General features: G+C 36.9%; 1 protein-coding gene across 2 annotated transcripts in view; it reads right to left on the bottom strand.

Moving 5' to 3' along the window:
- Nucleotides 1-2,312: 2,312 nt before the first annotated feature.
- NKX2-2 (NK2 homeobox 2) overlaps nt 2,313-20,964 on the bottom strand; it is an 82,310-nt gene continuing 63,658 nt past the window's right edge. Inside the window, exons 4-5 of one of the 2 annotated variants that reach the window (XM_067011782.1) lie at nt 3,032-3,166; nt 2,313-2,539 (exon numbers count right to left, since the gene is read on the bottom strand). In XM_067011782.1, coding sequence (XP_066867883.1) covers nt 2,484-2,539; nt 3,032-3,166 — 191 coding nt within the window. In that variant the 3' untranslated portion in view covers nt 2,313-2,483. Of the gene's footprint in view, nt 2,540-2,948; nt 3,167-20,964 lie in introns of those variants that run through there. The other variant, XM_067011783.1, reaches the window with a different exon arrangement.

The raw sequence follows: 20,964 nt of genomic DNA on the forward strand, positions 1-20,964 counted from the left end.
TTATTGTTTTCAGGCCATACATTTCATCTTGTGTAATATTTTTATAGAACTTTAGGATAGCAGTTCACATTGAGTGGTTAAACTACAATTTGTTGCTTATTTTGTTTTTCAACTGTAGTGGGTCCTGCTACAAGTTCATTTACACCTGGAAAGTTCCCATCTTTAAATAAAAAAGCACTTTATCATATCTGGGGGCTCTCTGCAGATAGTCACTTTCTGGCTGCTTGGGAACTTGATACCCTAATTAGTACTCCTTCACTGGAGGTGAACAGTTCTGGAAAAAAAAATCCACAATCTTCAACATTTTTCCCTATCAGTTGTTGGTGTCTCATTCCAAAAATTACATAGCTTTATGCTGGCAACACTGTTTGGATGTGTGCAGATGATTCTGAAAATAGGTGTAGTCTGGAGGATGTGTATGTACATTTATATACAGATACAAATTAGAATAATCCAATTGAATCTCCATTAAAGCTCTTTATCAAATTCGTTTCATCATATTGTTATCTGCCTAAATTATGTATGGAAATTTATACTCAGTAGATTCTTTAATATTATTGACTTGAACTTGGATTTCATAGGAAATATGTTTCTGGGAAATGTTTTCTTGTTGGTTATTTTCTTTCCTTAAAAACAATGCTGGCACTCAGAAAAAAAAACAACAACAACAAATACTACCAAAGAGAACACAGTGAAAAGAGATGTTCTTCCCCTTCCCATCCTCCAGCCTCCCACTTTCCCTCCTCAGAGGCACTATTACCTGTTTCTTCTGGCATAGTCTGTACATCTTGAAGCATACTACCATTTTACACACAGCGGGTAGCATATAGTTTGATACCTTGCTTTTTTCACAGTTTAGGTTTTTGTAATTTTATACATCATACCGCTGAAAACTTAATAAATGGGCTATGGCAGACATATAGAAACATTCCCTAGATAAAAAGATTCAGTGGAATCTCTTAGCTTTCTGACAAAAATATGGTAGTTAATGAAAATTTCTTATGTTTTTGTTAGCTTAGGGCCAAAATTATTTGGCAAAACAACTCTGAAGTAGGAGCCTTCCCCAGATAGAGGATTTGCTGTTGTCAGACAGAAGCTCAGAGAAAGGGGCCTGAGAGACTTTGAGAAACCAGTCAGTTACTTAAAGGGAAATGTTATTTTTCTAAGGTGGCAAGTAGATTTCTAATGTATCCTGAATTTCCTTATAAAAGAAAACTGTGTTTGAAAATATGACTTTCTGCTTGACACTCAAGAAGATAAGTGCCTTTTAGAAATGAGACACTTGCTACATTTGTGATTAGTTTAAAATAGTTGCGAAATAATTCGATTAATAAAATTCTCACTTTTGGGAAGTAGCTTTAAAATATTGTCTTTGCAGTTGGGAAGGAATAAAATGAAACAGGTCAGGATACTCGTATTTTGTAGCAAAACTTGAGATTATAAAGAGGAAACAAAACTGCTACAGAGATGAAACACAGAGTTAAAAAATTATTTTTAAAATGTTTGCCAATTTCTGAAATTTGGTTTCTTTTTAGTCCTTCTAAAAGACTGTGTTTTGAATGTTCATTTCAATTATTATGAGTCTCTTATCATAATTTTACACTTGTATTTATATGACTTTGTTATTTCTCCCTCCTCCTCCTGCAACGGGGGATGGCAGAGGGGAGGGTTTCCACAATACCCACATGCGTCCCCGCCAAGCCTCCATCTCTTAACCCTCAGGTCTTTCCCTGGTGTGCTGAAATGTAGCTAGGACCGAGGGGAGTGGGACTCTCTCTCCTTGGGAGGACAGGAGGAAGAGGCTAGAGAACTGGACACCCCCCACCTCATCCTTTCATAATTTCTTCACAAATGCAAATTCCTTGCAGTTTAACTCCTATTAAAAAAATCTTGATTCAGTCTTTCCTGATACTCAGATTTTTAGATTGAAAATAGTTTTCTGACCAATGAATACATTTTAAATTTAAATGATTATTAGTACAATGTGAGAATGAGTAGTAGGTGTTAAGACATGATTGTTGTTGGAATCATCATAATAATGAGGGCCAATTAAATGGTTCTTAAAAAACAAAAAGAAAAACTAGAAACCTCCCCTTCTAGTGGATAATAACGTTAGGCTACACCAAAGGGGTAAAAATATGAAAATTGACCAGTATGGCACAACTCTCTCACCCTAGGATTATGAGCTTAAGCTAGAAATTTAAATTTTTCTGTTTTAAAAATTATTTTTATTTTTATGTATTTATTTTTTTAATTAATTAATTTTTGGTTGTGTTGGGTCTTCATTGCTGCTGGCAGGCTTTCTCTGGTTGCAGCAAGCAGGGGCTACTCTGTTGCGGTGTGCCGGTTTCTCCTTGCAGTGGCTTCTCTTGTTGCAGAGCACGGGCTCTAGGTGCGCAGGCTTCAGTAGTCGTGGTACACGGGCTCGGTAGTTGTGGCTCGCGGGCTCTAGAGCACAGGCTCAGTAGTTGTGGTGCACAGGCTTAGTTGCTCCACGGCATGTGGGATCTTCCCAGACCAGGGCTCGAACCCATGTCCCCTGCATTGGCAGGCAGATTCTTAACCACTGTGCCACCAGGGAAGTCCATAAAAATTATTTTTAGAGTAATAAATACATGATATGGGAAACAAGGGCAATATTGAAATATATTCTTTATTGTGATAACAAGTTTACTTGTATATCTTGCTTACACAGAAAGTTTAAACATTTTAGAATATAATAGCATTTCCATTGAACAATATCTGACATTTTTTACATGTCTTGGAATGTAATTAAATGTTTCTTTTATAGGAAAAAAGAATGCTTTGAATTTTAAGCAAAATCGTATTTCTATTTATAATTTTGTGTGAGGAGCTAGACATTCTAAAGGTTGTACCATATCTCTACACATACCTGCATGAATACATATAGCTTTTAAAAATATATACTTTTATAACTTTTTTTCTCAAGTGCACTCAATTTTTCCAAATCTAAGGTTCATTGAATTTAAAGTCTCTTTCTCTCCTACACGTCACATTAAAGATGTATCACCTGGGCTTCCCTGGTGGTGCAGTGGTTGAGAGTCCACCTGCTGATGCAGGGGACGCTGGTTCGTGCCCCGATCCAGGAAGATCACATGCCGCGGAGCCGCTGGGGGAGAGGCCACAACAGTGAGAGGCCCGCGTACTGCAAAAAAAAAAAAAAGAAAAAAGATGTATCACCTTATGTTTACAAATTAATTTGTGATTATCAAGGAACGTATCAGTCTTTACACCTATCATTTACTTGAAGGAGAAACTTCAATTTGGGGCATTTTGATAAATTAATTGTTGCATTTATTAATAAAGTTTTATTATACACAGTTTAGAAGAAAGAACTATGAAATTAACTTAATTAGAGAATGTTGCTCAATGTTGCCCTTTTTTGTTCTGTGTAAGATGAATGTTGTGGAGCTATTTGTTATGTCTCTATCTGCATTCTAGGTTGAGAATTGTGCTTGATGCAGTAGGCTAGTGTTCACCTCATAAATCAATGTAAGTTTTGGTAGATTTTAAACAATTTAATTTTTGGTTCAATAATTCGCTTTACAAAGCTTGATATGAAATAATTTTATTAATCTACTTTATACAGACACTGAGTGCAGTGAGGAGAACTGATTGATGAAAGTTTCCTCATAAGATTTCCTTTAAAAAAACGAAAAAATTAAAAAAACCCCAAAAACAAACAAACAAAAAACCAAAAAATAAAAACCTAGTAAAATGAGTCTTGAATCACAACATACCTGTCAGATGGACTTGAAGGTTACTAAATATTGCCTCAAAATACCCAGTTAAGTGAACTAATAATGAGATGACTCTTCAGTAAACCTAGTGTTTATTAAGTATTTGAAAATTAGGTACTAAATTTGATCTTGTAACTGTGTAGGGAATTACATGAGGTAATACTGAAAAGATGATTCAAACAGTTTTTTGCTTTTAGAATTAGTGGAAATTTCTCGAGTGTCACAAGCTACTAGCTATTGGAATTTGGCCAAAAATGCCAAGTGAGAATTACTTGAGAAAATCAGTACCAGCTTGAATGAAAGCAATTTATCATTGGCATACAGCATGTCTTTAGAAATAAATATTATCTCACAGAAGAAATAGGTAAAATTTGGAGTAGGTCATCTCTTCTAAAATAAAAAGCATATATGTATATGCAAAATAGTTTAAAAAGCTAACAAAACTAACTGGAAGAATAAATGGCAAACTTCAGTGGGTGAAAGATTTTTTTTAAAATTACACAGTATAAAAGAAATTTAAAATAGAATTTATAATTGTTTAAAGTTCACCTTTTAATAGGATAAATAAATCTTGAACTGTGAAGGGTGTATTACGGTTGGATGTTGTGCATAAGTTGTTCTAGGAGTTAGATGATGGAATACAAAGTCATTGTTTTGATTTGTATTTTGTATGCTTACTGTTATAAACATATAAAATGATGGAATACAAAGTCATTGTTTTGATTTGTGTTTTGTATGCTTACTGTTATAAACATATAAAATACTCTGAAAGATCTGAAAGAAAACTATTTCACATATGAAGTTTTAGTTTTCTATAAATAGTCTGGTATGTGTGATGATTTCTTCTAGAGTTAATTCTTTTAAATGCAATATTTCTTTAGAATAATCAGTGGTAGTGCATATATGATTGATCTGTCATTATGAACATAATTGATGACAGACTGCCTTGCTGCAGCTCTTATGAACAATTTGCAGAGATTAAAAGGGTGATGGAAATGGTGGTTTAGGAATTGCTTTCTAAAGACAGGAGAGGATAGAAAAGAAACCTGGGGTTTCCAGTGCCCTCTGGAATCATTTTCACATAAAACCCAGGTTTAGTAGGTACAAGTGTTGTTTAAATGCTCTGCTCTTGAAAAAAAAATTTATGTGGCATAAAAAGTTGATTTGGTCACGGATCTTAAATGATCAAATCAGAGTGTTCTATACCCGTTTCAAAAGGAGAAATGAAGAATGTTCTGTCTTTTCAGTTTTCCATATGTGCCTGCATTTAACTACATAGGCAATAAATGAATATAGGTAAATACTCATGAAAATCAAACACTTTTCATACCCCAGAAAGTCTAACCACAATTGTCCTTAGCTTTCTATGTATGTATAGATTGCCACATTTCCATATATTCAAGCAGAAAGTTGTATCTCTCATGTAAATGTTTTGACATAGACTCAGGGGGAATTAGTTATATAATGCAAAAAAGAAAAGCTTAATTATATACTTCTTCTTCTGCCTTGATTCATAAAGGATATGAGGCAGCTTTTAAATAAATATGTTTGTGTACTTCAAACATTTAGTTAGAATCATGACCTCGTAAATAAGGATCTTGTAATAGTAAGAAGTTAGGATATGGCTGAAAAAAGCATCAAATCTATGGGCCATAAAGCCTACCAAGTTCCTGTAGTTGAACCTCAACCTTGGCTGTAACCTTCCTAGTGGTCACCTGAAAAAGCCAGTTAACACTTTCCTTATTTTTAGGGGAAAAAACAAAACAAAACCAAAAACAAGCACCACCCCCACCCCCACCTCAATTCTTCAGGAAAAGAAGCGCTGTAAAAGAAATTCCTCACAGGGGGCTTCATATAGGAAACACTGAATACTGTAACATTCTTAATAGTATTTTTTCTAGCAGAGTTATTTCCTAAAGTTAGCTTGTTTTAGTGGCCATTCCTCAAAAATTTGAGACCTCAACACCAAATCAGCTCAATTAAGGTAACTGAGGGGTGGGAGCAAAGTAAGTAATATGGTCCAGATGTGTAGCCTTCTGATGTTCCAGGACTGAACTCCACACTTTTCAAACAAGATTTCATAAAAACCACAACATTGTTACACTTTGGTTATTAGAAAGTTCTTATACTGAGGCTAACTGTGTCCCTCTCATTTGCAGATATCAGTCCCAATTCAACCCTTTGATGCCAAATTTATAAGTCTGGTCTCCCATAAAGCCCTCTAAATATAAGAAGATACTATATTAATCATATTATCATATTATTTTTTCTCCTTTTCATACAAAAAGTGCTCCCAAACAAAAAAAGTCTGTAGTGAACATACACAATTATTAACCAAGAATTTATCAAGTGATTGCTATTTATCAGGTGATTATCAGGAGTGTCCTGAGTGCTTTAGAAAATTGGGAAGGGAGCCCTTCTGGTACCAGAAAGAGGAAACTTATTCTTGGCATCCATATTCTGATCTTGAAATGGTACTTTTAAATTGTATGTACGTATGTGTGTATTACTTTATTATTTTAAATTATATGTACATGTGAATGATGCTTGTGTGTACATATATATGTGTATGTATATATATATACATGCCAGGTTCTAAACAATTGACTTACTAATGAACTTTTTAGAACATACCCCATTTATAAGGTGGAGATAAGGCTAAAATCCTGAAACCCACTAACAGTAATCTTTTACTAATGTGCTAGGTATGTTCGTGAACTTTAGGTGTTTATCTCATTTGATAGTCATAATAGAAGAGAACTTAAAGTGTGATTGACATTGACAGTGATTCAAGTGAAAAAATTTTCTTTTTTCTTCCAGGTGTATTGAGATATAGTTGGCATACAGCAATGTGTAAGTTTAAGGTATACGGCATAATGATTTTATTTACATACATCGTGAAGTGATTATAAGTTTAGTGAATTTCCATTATCTCATATAGGTACAAAATATGAGAAATAAAGAAATAGAAATAACTGTTTTTCTTGTGATGGGAACTCTTAGGATTTACTATCTTAACTTTCATATATAACATATATCAGTGTTAATTGTATTTATCATGTTGTACATTACATCCCTAGTGTTAATTTGTCTTATAACTGGAAGTTTGTACCTTTTGACCACCTTCATCCAGTTCTCCCTCCCCTCACCCCCCACCTCTGGTAACCAAAAGTCTGATCTCTTTTTCTATGAATTTGTTTGTTTGTTTGGTTGGTTTTGAAGTATAATTGACCTACAACGCTATGTTAGTTCCTGTTACACAACATAGTGATTTGATATTTCTGTACATTTCAAACTGATCACCACGATAAGTCTAGTTTTGATACATTACCATACGAAGACATTACATAGTTATTGACTATGTTCTCTACACTGTACCTTTCATACCCATGACTCATTTATTTTGCAGCTGAAAGTTTGTACCTCATAATCTTCCTCACCTATTTATTTTTCTCCCATTACTCCCCTTCACCCTGGCAAACACCTGTTTGTTCTCTGTATCTATAATTCTGTTTATGTTTTGTTATGTTTGTTCATTTTTTTAGATTCCACATGTAAATGAACTCATACAGTATTTGTCTTTCTTTGTATGACTTGTTTCACTTAGCATAATAGGCCTATCCATGTTATCACAAATGCCGAGATTTCATTCTTTTTTATGGTTGAGTAATATTCCACTGTATAAATACATCACATCTTCTTTATCCATTCATCTATTGATGAACACCTAGGTTGCTTTCATATCTTGGCTGTTGTAAGTAATTCTGCAGTGAACATAGGGGTGCATATATCTTTTCTAATGAAAAAATATTCTGAAAAGGAGTGGGAAAGAGATCACAAAGATACTTCTTTCCTTCCTCTCTACAAGGGTGATAGATTAGGATTTATGTGATATTTGAGTAGCTATTGTTAATGAAACTATTCTTACATTGTCAGACTATTCTGATGGCTATCTAGATAAAGTTTAAAAACTTACTATTCAACTGGATATTTGTTTTCTGTACATTTTCTTTATAAGGACAGCAGAAAGTTTGGAAGTTTCTAGTGACTATAAGCAGAGTTAATAGAGCAGTGATAAAAAGATTTTTTTCTGTAATTACTGCAGTAATAAAACAATCTCCTTAAAAATATTTACAATATAATTTCTCAAAATTATGTAAATATTTGATTTGTAGATTATAGGCATTATTGATATCTGCTCAATATTATTACAGTTACTGAAGTAATAGAATCTTGTTGAAAAACAATTCAAAATACTGTTGGAGTATTTTATTGTAGAACAATTCTGTCCAATACAAATACAATGTGAATCACATACATAATTTAAAATTTTCTAGTAGCTACATTAAACAAAGTAAAAAGAAACAGGTGAGATTAAATAAAAATGTATTTTATTTAACCCAATATATTAAAATTTTATCTGTAGCTCCAAAACTATAGCCCCCAGGCCAAATTCAACCAGGCAACTGTTCTTCTACAGCCCAGGAGCTAAGAATGGTTTCTACATTGAAATGGTTGAAAAATGAATAATAATATTTTGTGACATGTAAAAGTTATATGAAATTTAAATTTCAGTGCTCATAAATAACATTTTATTGAATATACCCACACACCTTTATCAGTGGCAGAGTTGAGTAGTTGCAACAGAGACCATATGGCCCACAAGCCTAAAATATTTACTTGCTGGTGCTTTTACAGAAAATGTTGGTCAAACTCAGCCAAGGTAAAAGTGAAAGTGAAAGTCACCTTTACAAATACCCAATCCCACGCCAATCTCCAGAAGCAATCACTATGAAGGTATGAAGGGTTTTCTGTGTGAGTTTTTCTAGATCTGTATGACTACACATTCTGTAGTTCTGTTTATGTATCTAGAACTTATATTCACACTTTAAAAATATAATGGCATCATTTCATATATATTCTGATTTCTTTTCTTCACTTAATGATATTTTATATCAGTTTCCAAATGAGTACTTTTTTTTTTTGCCGCGTTGTGTGGCATGTGGGATCTTAGTTCACGCACCAGGGATTGAACCTGTGCCCCCTGCATTGGGAGCATGGAATCTTAACCACTGGACTGCTGGGGAAGTCCCTCCAAATTAGTACTTATACATATGTTCCTTGTTAGTACAAATATGTGCTTTCATGGCAGTGCACATAGATGTTCTCATTCTAGAATCTACTTATTTATATCCATGATTCAGGTTTACTATATGTTATTTTTTCAGTCCCATGTTAATGAGTTTAGGCTCTTTCCTCTCCTTTCTTCCCCTCCCGTCTTTCTCTCTCTCTCCCCCTTTCCCTCTTTCCCTTTCTTTCTCTTTCTATTACAAACAGTGCTGCAGTGAACATTCATGCAGATCTGTGTGTACTGGTACAAATATTTCTGCAGGATAGATTTCTAGAAGTAAAATTGGATCAAATAGTAAGTTTATTATACATTTTGGTAGGAGTTGCCAAATTAGCCTCCAAAAAAACCAGTATCAGTTTACGTGTCTGTGGTGTGTGATGTAACCTTTTCTCCCTACATCTTTCACCAATACTGGATAATCATTAAAAAAATTTTTTTACCAGTCTAGTTCAGCTTTACATACATAACTTAGTATTTCCTTAATAGTCTTCTATTTGCTAAAGTACTATTATTGCTCATTTAAAAAATCAAAAAAGAAAAGAAAATTAACCAAGAAATATATAAAGTGTGAGGGGAAAGTCCTCTGAAATAACATTCAGAAGTAACCACTGTTAAATAAGTATTCAAGCTAGAAGATTTAGCTTAGGACTCTGATATATTTGTATTTTCATCCCGATTAGTTTTCTCTGAGAGGAATATGGCATAGTAAAAAGCAATCATGCTTTAGAATTAGACTTCAGTTGACTCCTAGTCTATCAAACTGTAAAATTTGATGGCAAATTTTACTTAATCTTTCTGAACTCAGTTTTCCCATCTGTAAAAATGTGAAGGTTAGATTAAGTAGGTTTAAATAATAGATGAAGTCACCGATCATAGCTGTTGCATAAAGTGTTTGCTTTATTTATTGCTTCCTTTCTTTTTCTCTCACTGCTTTCTTTCTGAGAACAAAAGACATGTTTCCTAAAATACAATGTTTTATTGCAGAGGTTGGCAACCCATGATATATCAAAGGAGATAGCTGAGAAGTAACGTTAGTATAGTAATGGATATGGACTTGTGGAGAGAAAGATTTATTCCTTTGAGGACTGAGTCTTCTCACCATCTCTTGACACCGCCCCTTCAGGTCATCTCCTCTTGTCCCGACATTCTACAGCCAAAATTTTTGTTTGTTTTTAAACCTCAATATTGAGTAGTGATTCCTTCCACTTTAATAAAAAATTTTATTTATTTATTTATTTTTGGCTGCGTTGGGTCTTCATGGCTGTGCATGGGCTTTCTCTAGTTGCTGCAAGTGGTGGCTACTCTTTGTTGTGGTGCATGGGCTTCTCATTGAGGTGGCTTCTCTTGTTGTGGAGCATGGGCTCTAATTGCACGGACTTCAGTAGTTGTGGCACGCAGGCTCAGTAGTTTGTGGTGCATGGGCTTAGTTGCTCCGCAGCACATGGGATCTTCCTGGACTAGGCTCGAACCTGTCTCCTGCATTGGCAGGTGGATTCTTAACCACTGCGCCACCAAGTAAGCCCCTCTACAGCCAAAATGTTGAATAACATTATCCTCCCTTTGGGGAAAACATGACTCTTCAGGCATAAAGGAAGTACCTTAACATTTTTTTAAATTGAAGTATACTTGATTTATAATGTGTTAGTTTCAGGAATACAGCAAAGTGATTCAGTTATACATATATAAATATCTATTTTTTTCAGATTCTTTTTCCTTATAGGTTATTACAAAATATTGAGTACAGTTCCCTGTGCTATACAGTAGGTTCTTGTTGGTTATCTGTGTTAAATATAGTAGTGTGATGTTAATCCCAAACTCCTAATTTATCCCTACCCCACCTTTCACCTTTGGTAACCATAAATTTGTTTTCTATGCTGGTGGGTCTATTTATGTTTTGTATATAAATTCATTTGTATCATTTTTTTAAAAGATTCTGCATATAAATGATATATGATGTTTGTCTTTGTCTGGCTTACTTCACTTAGCATGGTAATCTCTATGTCTATCCATGTTGTTGCTAATGGCATTATTTCATTCATTTTTATGGCTGAGTAATATTCAATTGTATAAATATACCACATCTTCTTTATCCATTCACCTGTCAATGGAAATTTAGGTTGCTTCCATGTCTTGGCTATTGTCAGTACTGCTGCAATGAACATTGGGGTGCACATATCTTTTTGAATAATGTTTATTCCAGATACATGCCCAGGAGTGGGACTGCAGGATCATATGGCAGCTATATTTTTAGTTTTCTAAGGAACCTCCGTACTGTTTCCCATACCCATAGTGGCTGTACCAATTTACATTCCCACCAGGAGTGTTCCTTTTGCTCCACACTCTCTCCAGCGTTTATTATTTGTAGAATTTTTGGTGATGGCTATTCTGACCAATGTGAGGTGATGCCTCATTGTAGTTTTGATTTGCATTTCTCTAATAATTAGCAGTGTTGAGCATCTTTTCATGTGCCTACAGTCATCTGTATGTCTTCTTTGGAGAAATGTCTTGTTAAGGTCTTCTGCCCTTTTTTTTTTTTTTGCGGTACGCGGGCCTCTCACTGCTGTGGCCTCTCCCGTTGTGGAGCACAGGCTCCGGACGCGCAGGCTCAGTGGCCATGGCTCATGGGCCCAGCCACTCCATGGCATGTGGGATCTTCCCGGACCAGGGCACAAATGCGTGTCCCCTGCATCGGCAGGCGGACTCTCAACCATTGCGCCACCAGGGAAGCCCCTTCTGCCCATTTTTGATTAGGTTGTTTGTTTTTTTGTTTGTTATTTTTTCAGTCCCATGTTAATGAGTTTAGGCTCTTTCCTCTCCTTTCTTCCCCTCCTGTCTTTATCTCTCTCTCCCCCTTTCCCTCTTTCCCTTTCTCTTTCTATTACAAACAGTGCTGCAGTGAACATTCATGCAGATCTGTGTGTACTGGTACAAATATTTCTGCAGGATAGGTTTCTAGAAGTAAAATTGGATCAAAGGGTAAGTTTATTATACATTTTGGTAGGAGTTGCCAAATTAGCCTCCAAAAAAAACGGTATCAGTTTATATGTCAGTGGTGTGTGATGTAACCTTTTCTCCCTACATCTTTCACCAATACTGGATAATCATTAAACATTTTTTTTTGAATATTTTTTGAATATTGAGCTGTATGAGCTGATGTATATTTTGGAGATTAACCCATTGTCAGTTGCATCATTTGCAAATACTTTCTCCTGTTCTCTACGTTGTCTTTTCATTTTGTTTATGGTTTCCTTTGCTGTGCAAAAGTTTTAAATTAGGTCCCATTTGTTTATTTTTGTTTTATTTCCATTATTCTAGCAGATGGATTCATAAAGATACTGCTGCAATTTATGTCAAAGAGTGTTCTGCCTATGTTTTCCTCTAGAAGTTATATAGTATCTGGTCTTACGTTTAGGTCTTTAATCCATTTTGAGTTTATTTTTGTGTGTGGTGTGAGAAATGTTCTAATTTCATTCTTTTACATGTAGCTGTCCAATTTTCCCAGCACCACTTATTGAAGAGACTTTATTTTCTCCATTGTATTTTCTTGCTTCCTCTATCAATTCTGTTCCATTGACCTATGTGTCTGTTTTTGTGCCAGTACCATCCTGTTTTGATTACTTAGCTTTGTAGCATAGTCTGAAGTCAGCATGATACCTCCAGCTCTGTTATTCTTTCTCAAGGTGGTTTCGTCTACTTGGTGTCTTTTGTGTTTCCATACAAATTCTTAAATTATTTGGTCTAGTTCTGTGAAAAATACCATTGGTATTTTTTGTTTGTTTGTTTGTTTGTTTGTTTTGCGGTATGGGGGCCTCTCACTGCTGTGGCCTCCCCATGGAGGAGCACAGGCTCCGGACGCGCAGGCTCAGCAGCCATGGTTCACGGGCCCAGCCGCTCCGCAGCATGTGGGATTTTCCCGGACCGGGGCATGAACCTGTGTCCCCTGCATCGGCAGGCAGACTCTCAACCACTGTGCCACCAGGGAAGCCCACCATTGGTATTTTGATAGGGATTGCATTGAATCTGTAGATTGCTTCAGGTAGTAAGGACATTTTAACAATATTAATTCTTCTAGTCTATAAACATGGTATATATCTTTCTATTTGTTTGTGTTGTCTTCAGTTCTTTCATCAGTGTCTTATAGTGTTCCAAGTACAGGTTTGCTTTTTTTTTTTACCTCCTTAGGTAAGTTTATTCCTAGGTATATTATTATTTTTGATGTGGTTGTAAATGGGATTGTTTCCTTAATTTCTTTTTCTGATAGTTCATTTATAGTGTATAGAAATGAAACAGATTTTTGTATCCTGAAACTTTATTGAATTCATTGATGAGCTCTAGTAGTTTTTAAATTTTGGGGGGTAGGATTTTCTATTTATAGTATTATGTTGTCGACAAACAGTGACAGTTTTACTTCTTTCTTTCCAATTTGGATTCCTCTTACTTCTTGTCTGATTGCTGTGGCTGGGACTGCCAATACTATGTTGAATAAAGGTGAGAGTGGGCATCCTTTCTCATTCCTGATCATAGAGGAAATGCTTTCAGCTTTTCACTGTTGAGTATGATGTTAGCTGTGGGCTTAAATATCGCCTTTATTATGTCTAGGTATGTTCCCTCTGTACCCAATTTCTGGAGAGCTTTTTATCATAAACCAATGTTGAATTTTGTCAAAAGCTTTTTCAGCATCTATTGAGGGGATTATATGGTTTTTCGTCTTCAGATTGTTGAGATGATGTATCACATTGATTGAATTGTGTATGCTGAACCATCCTGGCATCCCTGGGACAAATTCAACTTAATCATAGTTTATTATCTTTTAAATATATTGTTGGATTCAGTTTGTTAATATTTTGTTGAAGATTTTTGCAGCTATGTTCATCAGTGGTATTGGCTTGTAAATTTCTTTTTTGTGATATCTTTGTCTGGTTTTGGTGTCAGGGTGATGCTGGCCTCACAGGATTAGTTCAGAAGCATTCTTTCCTCTGCAATTTTGGGGAATAGTTTGAGAAGGAGAGGTGCTAACTCTTCTCTAAATGTTTGGTAGAATTCAACTGTGAAGCCATCATATCCTGGACTTTTGTTTGTTGGGAGGTTTTTGTTTTGTTTTGCTTTTTTTTTTTTTTAATTACTGATTCAGTTTCATTACTGGTAATTAATCTGTTCTTATTTTCAGTTTCTTCCTGGTTCAGTCTTGGGAGATTGTACATTTCTAGGAATTTGTCTACTTCTTCTAGGTTGTCCATTTGATTGGCATATGTTGTTTTTAGTAATCTCTGATGATCCTTTGTATTTCTGTGGTATTGGTTGTAACTTCTTTTTCATTTCTTTTTTTATTGACCTGAGCCCTCTGTCTTTTTTCTTGATGCATCTGGCTAAAGATTTATCAATTTTGTTTATCTTTTCAAAGACCCAGCTTTGTTTTACTGATATTTTCTATTATATTTTTAGTCTCTATTTCATTTATTTCTGCTTTGATCTTTCTGAGTTCTTTCCTTCTACTAACTTTGGATTTTGTTTGTTCTTCTTTTTCTAGTTCCTTTAGGTGTAAAGTTAGGTTGTTTATTTGAGATTTTTCTTATTTTCTGAGGTAAGCTTATGTCACTGTAAACTTATCTCTTAGAACCTCTTTTTGTGTGTACCATAGATTTTTTTTTTTCTTTTTAAATATTTATTTGGACATCCGTGGTGGTCCAGTGGTTAAGAATCCGCCTTCCAATGCAGGGGACGTGGGTTCGATCCCTGCAGGGAACTAAGATCCCACATGCCATGGGGCAACTAAGCCCATGTGCTACAGCTACTGAGCCCATGTGCTCTAGAGCCCACACGCCACAACTAGAGAGCCTGCACTCTGCAACTACGGAGCCCGCATGCTCTGGAGCCCATGCACCACAACTAGAGAGCCTGCACTCCTAAACTACTGAGCCCATATGCTCTGGAGCCCACGCGCCACAATTAGACAGAAGCCCGTGTGCTGCAATGAAGAGCCCACGTGCTTCAATGAAAGATCCCATGTGCTGCAACTAAGACCTAATGCAGCCAAGAATAAATAAATAAATAAATGAATAAATATAATTTTAAAAAAATTCTTATTTCTTATTTATTTATTTGGCTATGTTGGGTCTTAGTTGTGGAATGTGGGAGCTTCATTGCGATGCACAGGATCTTTGCTGTGGCATGTGGGTTTCTCTCTAGTTGTGGTGCGTGGGCTCCAGAGTGCACAGGCTCAGTAGTTGTGGTGTGTGGGCTCTCTAGTTGTGGCTCATGGGCTCCAGAGCACATGGGCTCTGTAGTTGTGGTTCCTGGGCTCCAGAGCATGTGGGCTCTGTAGTTGTGGCATATGGGCTCTCTAGTTGTGGGACATGGGCTCAGTAGTTGTGGCATGCGGACTTAGTTGCCCCATGGCATATGGGATTTTAGTTCCCCAACCAGGGATCGAACCTGCATCCCCTGCATTGGAAGGTGGATTCTTAACTGCTGGACCACCAGGGAAGTTCTCTGTACCATAGATTTTGGATCATTGTGTTTTCATTTTCATTTGTCTCAGGTATTTTTTTTTATTTCCTCTTTGATTTTTTTCGGTGATCCATTGGTTGTTTAATAGCCTATTGTTTAGCCTCCAAGTGTTTGTGTTTTTTACATTTTTTTTTCTTGTATTTGGTTTCTGGTCTCATAGTATTATGGTTCAGAAAATATTCTTGATATGATTTCAGTTTTCTTAAATTTACCAAGGCTTGTTTTGTGGTTTAGCATGTGATCTATCCTAGAGAATGTTCCACGTGCACTTGAAAAGAATTCATATTCTGCTGCTTTTGGATGGAATTTCTGTATATATCTATTAAGTCCATATGGTCTAATGTGTCATTTAAGGCCAGTGTTTCCTTATTGATTTTCTGTTTGGTTGATATGTCGATTGATGTAAGTGGGATGTTAAAGCCCTGTACTAATATTGTGTTACTGTCAGTTTCTCCCTTTATGTCTGTTAATATTTGCTTTATGTATTTAGGTGCTCCTATGTTGGGTGCATATATATTTACAATTGTTATATCTTCTTCTTAGATTGATCCCTTGATCTTTAGGTAATGTCTTTCTTTGTCTCTTGAATGGTCTTTGTCTTGAAGTCTATTTTTTCTGATACAAGTATTGCTACCCCAGCTTTTTTTTTCGATTTCCATTTTAATATTAATCTACTTAGGAGTTGTGCTGTGTTTAATGTTTTCTGTACTTGTAGGTGCCAGAGGCCTTCACATTTTTCTAGTGAAGTCCTTACTTTTGTCTCTCTTGTTGTTTTAGGGCTGCACTAAGGACTTCCTTAAATACAGTCTGTGTCTCAAAGCTCTTTCAGCTGCAATCCCACTGTTACTATACTGTAATACTAATGATATAGTGGTAAAGCATAGGGGAGGGGAAGTGATCTATAATCTTATAATTAAATCTCAGTCTTTTAGTGGGCCTATGTCACTGGATGTGACCTTCACAAGTGTATTTTAGCTCTCCCCAGCCTTCAGTGAGGCAGGAAAACTAGAGAGAGGGCTGGGGTTGGAGAAATGCCCTTCCTCCAGGTCAGATAAGTCTTCAGCAAAGTCCTTCCCCTTGAAGAATGGGCATTTGTAGGGCAATGCTCTGGGTATATTTCACAGTGATTACTTTTCCCCTCCCCCTGCCACAGCCCTGAGGGGACCTTTCTTGGCATTTTATCACAAGAACCTGGTGGGGCTCTTGGAGGTAAAACCCACAGAAGTGTGGATGCCCCCTAAGGCTGAACCCCCCAAGAGATTCTTACTCTTATGTTAGTTTACCCTCAGCCTCCAGCGATTCATCACATTTACCATTTATGTGCCCCTACCAGTTTATGGCTCTAGCACTTCTGCTCCAGTTAAGCAGATCTCAGCTGTGACTCTGAGAGTTCTCCCATCTTGCCAGATTTCAAGGTGGCCGATAGCCTTGCATCCTCAGTTCTCTAATGGGTCCAAGAAAAGCCACTGATATTTCAGTTTGTTCATCTTTTTGCTCGCTATAAAGAAGAGAATGATGACTTCTAAGCTCTTTACTTTTGGAAGTGAAATATGCTAATAAGCACTTAGTAGCCACTATATAAGCAGTTTATTAGACAGTAGAATTTTATGTATTTGTTTAATAACTTTATTTTTTTGCTGTTCTGGGAATTGCCAGCTTACATTAAAAAGTTTTTAATGCAAAATAAAAATAAATAAAATTTAAAAAAACTTTTATTTTATTAAAATAAAAGTGTTTCAAAATACTTAGAGTTAAAAAGGGAGATTAGATTTGTTATCAGTAGCATCAAAAGATCTATTGGTTAACACAACATTGTAAATCAACTATACTTCAGTTAAAATTTTTTTGAAAGATCTATTGGTGGAAATTTTATATATGTAGGCAGATCTTAATTCAACATAAGAAACTTCTGGGAGGGCTTCCCTGGTGGCGCACTGGTTGTGAGTCTGCCTGCCGATGCAGGGGACGTGGGTTCGTGCCCCGGTCTGGGAGGATCCCACATGCCGCGGAGCGGATAAGCCCATGAGCTGTGGCCGCTGGGCCTGTGCGTCTGGAGCCTGTGGCCCGCAACAGGAGAAGCCACAATGGTGAGAAGCCTGCGTATCACAAAAAAAAAAAAAAAGAAAAGAAACTTTTGGGAAAATTATTTAACAATGTTGGGCATATAGGTGGTAGTTTATGAATTTGAAAATCCATTCCTAATTGTGAATTGATTTGGGAATGCCACTAAGTTTTTCCTATTCCCCTAGGTGAGTATGTAAAAGCAGAAGCTAAGTGACAACTCTTCAGGTACTTAAAATAAAGTGTAACTATCTTGGATGAGAGCGGGAACTATATAACTTCCAATGTAGAGATTCTTTGATTCTCAGACACTGTGCCCTTTAAACCTCCCAAAGTGGAAAAGTCCACTTCTCTTCCAAATTTTTCTAAGTAGAGTTTAAATCCATTTATACACTTTTAATGGGATGGCCTAGAGGAAACTGATGTTAGTGTCCTAAATCCCATTCCAGCTTTGCAGCTAAGGGTTAGGCATGGAGCTTCTGTGCAGCAGGAGATTGTTATGAGTACCAGCCCAGCCTGGAGCCATGCATCTAAATGAGACCCCAGTGGGCAAGCTTGCATATGTGTGTAGTGCTGGGCTGCGGTGACATTGCTTACAATATGCCTGTGAGGCAGAGGACAGAGGATATGCATTGTGCCCAAGCTCCTGTGAAGTGAATTTCCCCCTTTGCAGGAGGTTATGTGCAGGGAAGAGACAGGCTCAGATGTCTTAAAATTTATCTCCATTGCTGGGAAACTGCTGTGTGTAGCAACCTTGCTGAAAATACAAAGCTTATGGTCAATATAGCTACTTTGTATTGCTTTTGTACTAAAAGCTTTATTTGTTAATGACAAAAGAGGGAAAGACCTTGGTTGGTTTTACATCTTACTGTTTTATTTTGAAGAAACAAGCATGTTCCCAAATGTTAAAAAATAAACCAAATCTTTTAAATGTTGTTTTCAAGGGCTGGGAAATATTTTGAAGTAATGATGTTTCTGAATTGTATATAATTCATGGTCTCTAAATTCTGTACAATTCATGTTTTCTTCTCCTCTAGTCAACCCCAGATATATTTATAAACATATTTATATGTTTCAGGAACCACTTACGTTGATTTAAATATACTTACTAAAGAGTTGAGCCCAGAAAGTTTAGGGTTTTGCCCAAGTCACTTTTGATGGTTAGTGGCAGAGTTGATAGGTTTTATGTAAAGTGATCCTTTCTTTACACTCATAATTTAAAAATTTTTTGAATTAAGATATAATTTACATACATTAAAATTCACACATTTTAGTGTTCAATTCTGTGAGTTTTGACAAATACATACAGTCATGTAATCACCACTACAATTAAAATACAGACTATTTCCATTAACAAAAAAATCAACTGTGCCCTTTTAAAGGTTTAGATTTTACTTTAAAGTCTGTGATACATTTTGTGTCAACTTTTGTGAGACTTTGAGGAAGCGTGGGTCTAGTTATTTCCTTCCTTCCTTCCATTCCTCCTTCCTTTCTCTCTTTCTTCTCTCCCCCTCCCTTCCTCCTTCCTTTCTTTCTTCCACAAATGGTTATCCAGTCATTCAAGGACCATTTGTTGAATTGCCTTTCTGTTTTTGTTGAAAATTAATTCACCATATATGGGTATATCTAAAGTTTCTGAGCTCTCACTTCTGTTTCACTGATCTCTATGAGTACAAATCTCAAAATTTTTAAATTCGTTAGTGTGGTTAAGTTATAAATGTCTTTGGTCCCATAATTATTTTTAGTTTCTAGAAAATCTGTTTCGATATTAAAAGTATTCAAGAGTAAAACATTACAAAGAAAGTAGAAATATTTTTTTTCTCTGAACTCCTAGTAAGGGTCTCTTTGTTTTTATCTAACTTCATCTTTTCTGGCCTGAGTTTGAATGGCAGAGTGTGCATTAAGTTGGAGGATGGAGCTTCTCCCCTGCCTACATTCAAAGCAAGATGTCTGTGGTTTCTTTGACAAGAGCTGTATTTCATCAGAGATTTTGTTTCTAGAGTACTGTCTCTCTGAGTCCATATTTAGCTGTAGGTGGATTTTGTCTCTATTTTGGGGGTGGTGGGGGTGAAGGGAGCAAGGGTTGGAGCACCAACCACTAAAAAACTATGCTCCATATACCTCTAGGGTTTGGGCTTCTAAATTAGTCACTCGCTCCTAGGGATCCCATGGCTATGGAAGAGAGAGGAATGAGAGGGAAAGTTTTTTGCTTTGACCAGAGATCCCTGATCTACTCTATTCTCTTCCTCAGTGATTCTTGTTCTCTAACTACCATTGGGTGGGCTTTCTGTAGCCTTGGAAGCGTTCACCTCTGCCTTGACACTGGATGAGCATGGTCACTCACAGACTGTGGGGACCTCCCACTCTGTTCCATGCACATGGCTGAGCACCAGATTCTAGAATGTTGCAGCTAGGCTTACAGATAGGGACATTCACTGCACCTGCTAAGGGTGGCACTAGGTTGCTTCCACTATACCGTGGTGTTTCTTGCTTGACAAAGCTTGTCTCTCTCTCTTCCAATCGACAGCTTGCAGAGTATGCCACTGAAGGGACTCTGCCTCAACGTGCTGCGACAGCTCCCAGAAGGCAAGCCATTGCCCTTTTCTTGATGTCGTTTCCCTCCCTCCCTGATAAAGTGAGTAGTCGTCCTTAGTCCTTATCCTCCCCTCTGCCTAGGTCAGAGCCAACTCACAAAGCCAGCCTTGGGCTGTTTACAGAGTTCCTCAGAACTTGTAGCACTCCCCAGCCCCCATCCCCATCCCACAGTATTACAACAGGCGCTTTCATCTCCCTTTTCCTGAGGGCAGTATAGCCAGGAATAACTGGCTGGGTGGTGTTAAATGAAAATGCATCTCAGCCACTTGATTCAGCCACTCACCCTTATTGAGCTCATGGTTCCTTATTTGTAGGGCTGCTGTCAGTGGAAGACATCTCCCTCTACCCTAGTGGCCCAATACTTGGAGCAGCAGCCATCTGGGGCCAGAGGAGAAGCTGATTTTACCTGTAGTCTTCATCACTCCATTTCGCTTTCCAAATTTCAGTCTTCTAGGAAGGCACCTGTGTGCAAATGATCCCAGGGCTTTCAGCCATGCTGCCTCTTGCCCTTTTCCAAGACATGATTTCAGAATCAGCCATTTAAAAATTTAGTATGGGGGCTTCCCTGGTGGCGCAGTGGTTGAGAGTCCGCCTGCCGATGCAGGGGACGCGGGTTTGTGCCCCGGTACGGGAAGATCCCACATGCGCGGAGCGGCTGGGCCCGTGAGCCATGGTCGCTGAGCCTGCGCGTCCGGAGCCTGAGCTCCGCAACGGGAGAGGCCACAACAGTGAGAGGCCCGTGTACCGCAAAAAAAAAAAAATATATATATATATATATATATAGATAAAAATTTAGTATGTAGTCTTCTATATTCCTTTATGCTTTAAAAAAAACATACATGGGGTGATACTACACAGACTGTAGTCTTCTTTATTCACTCATGTGTTGATGGCATTTTTCATTTTACA

Source organism: Kogia breviceps, chromosome 14, assembly GCF_026419965.1.
Source record: "Kogia breviceps isolate mKogBre1 chromosome 14, mKogBre1 haplotype 1, whole genome shotgun sequence".
In the NCBI taxonomy this organism is placed as follows: domain Eukaryota; kingdom Metazoa; phylum Chordata; class Mammalia; order Artiodactyla; family Physeteridae; genus Kogia; species Kogia breviceps.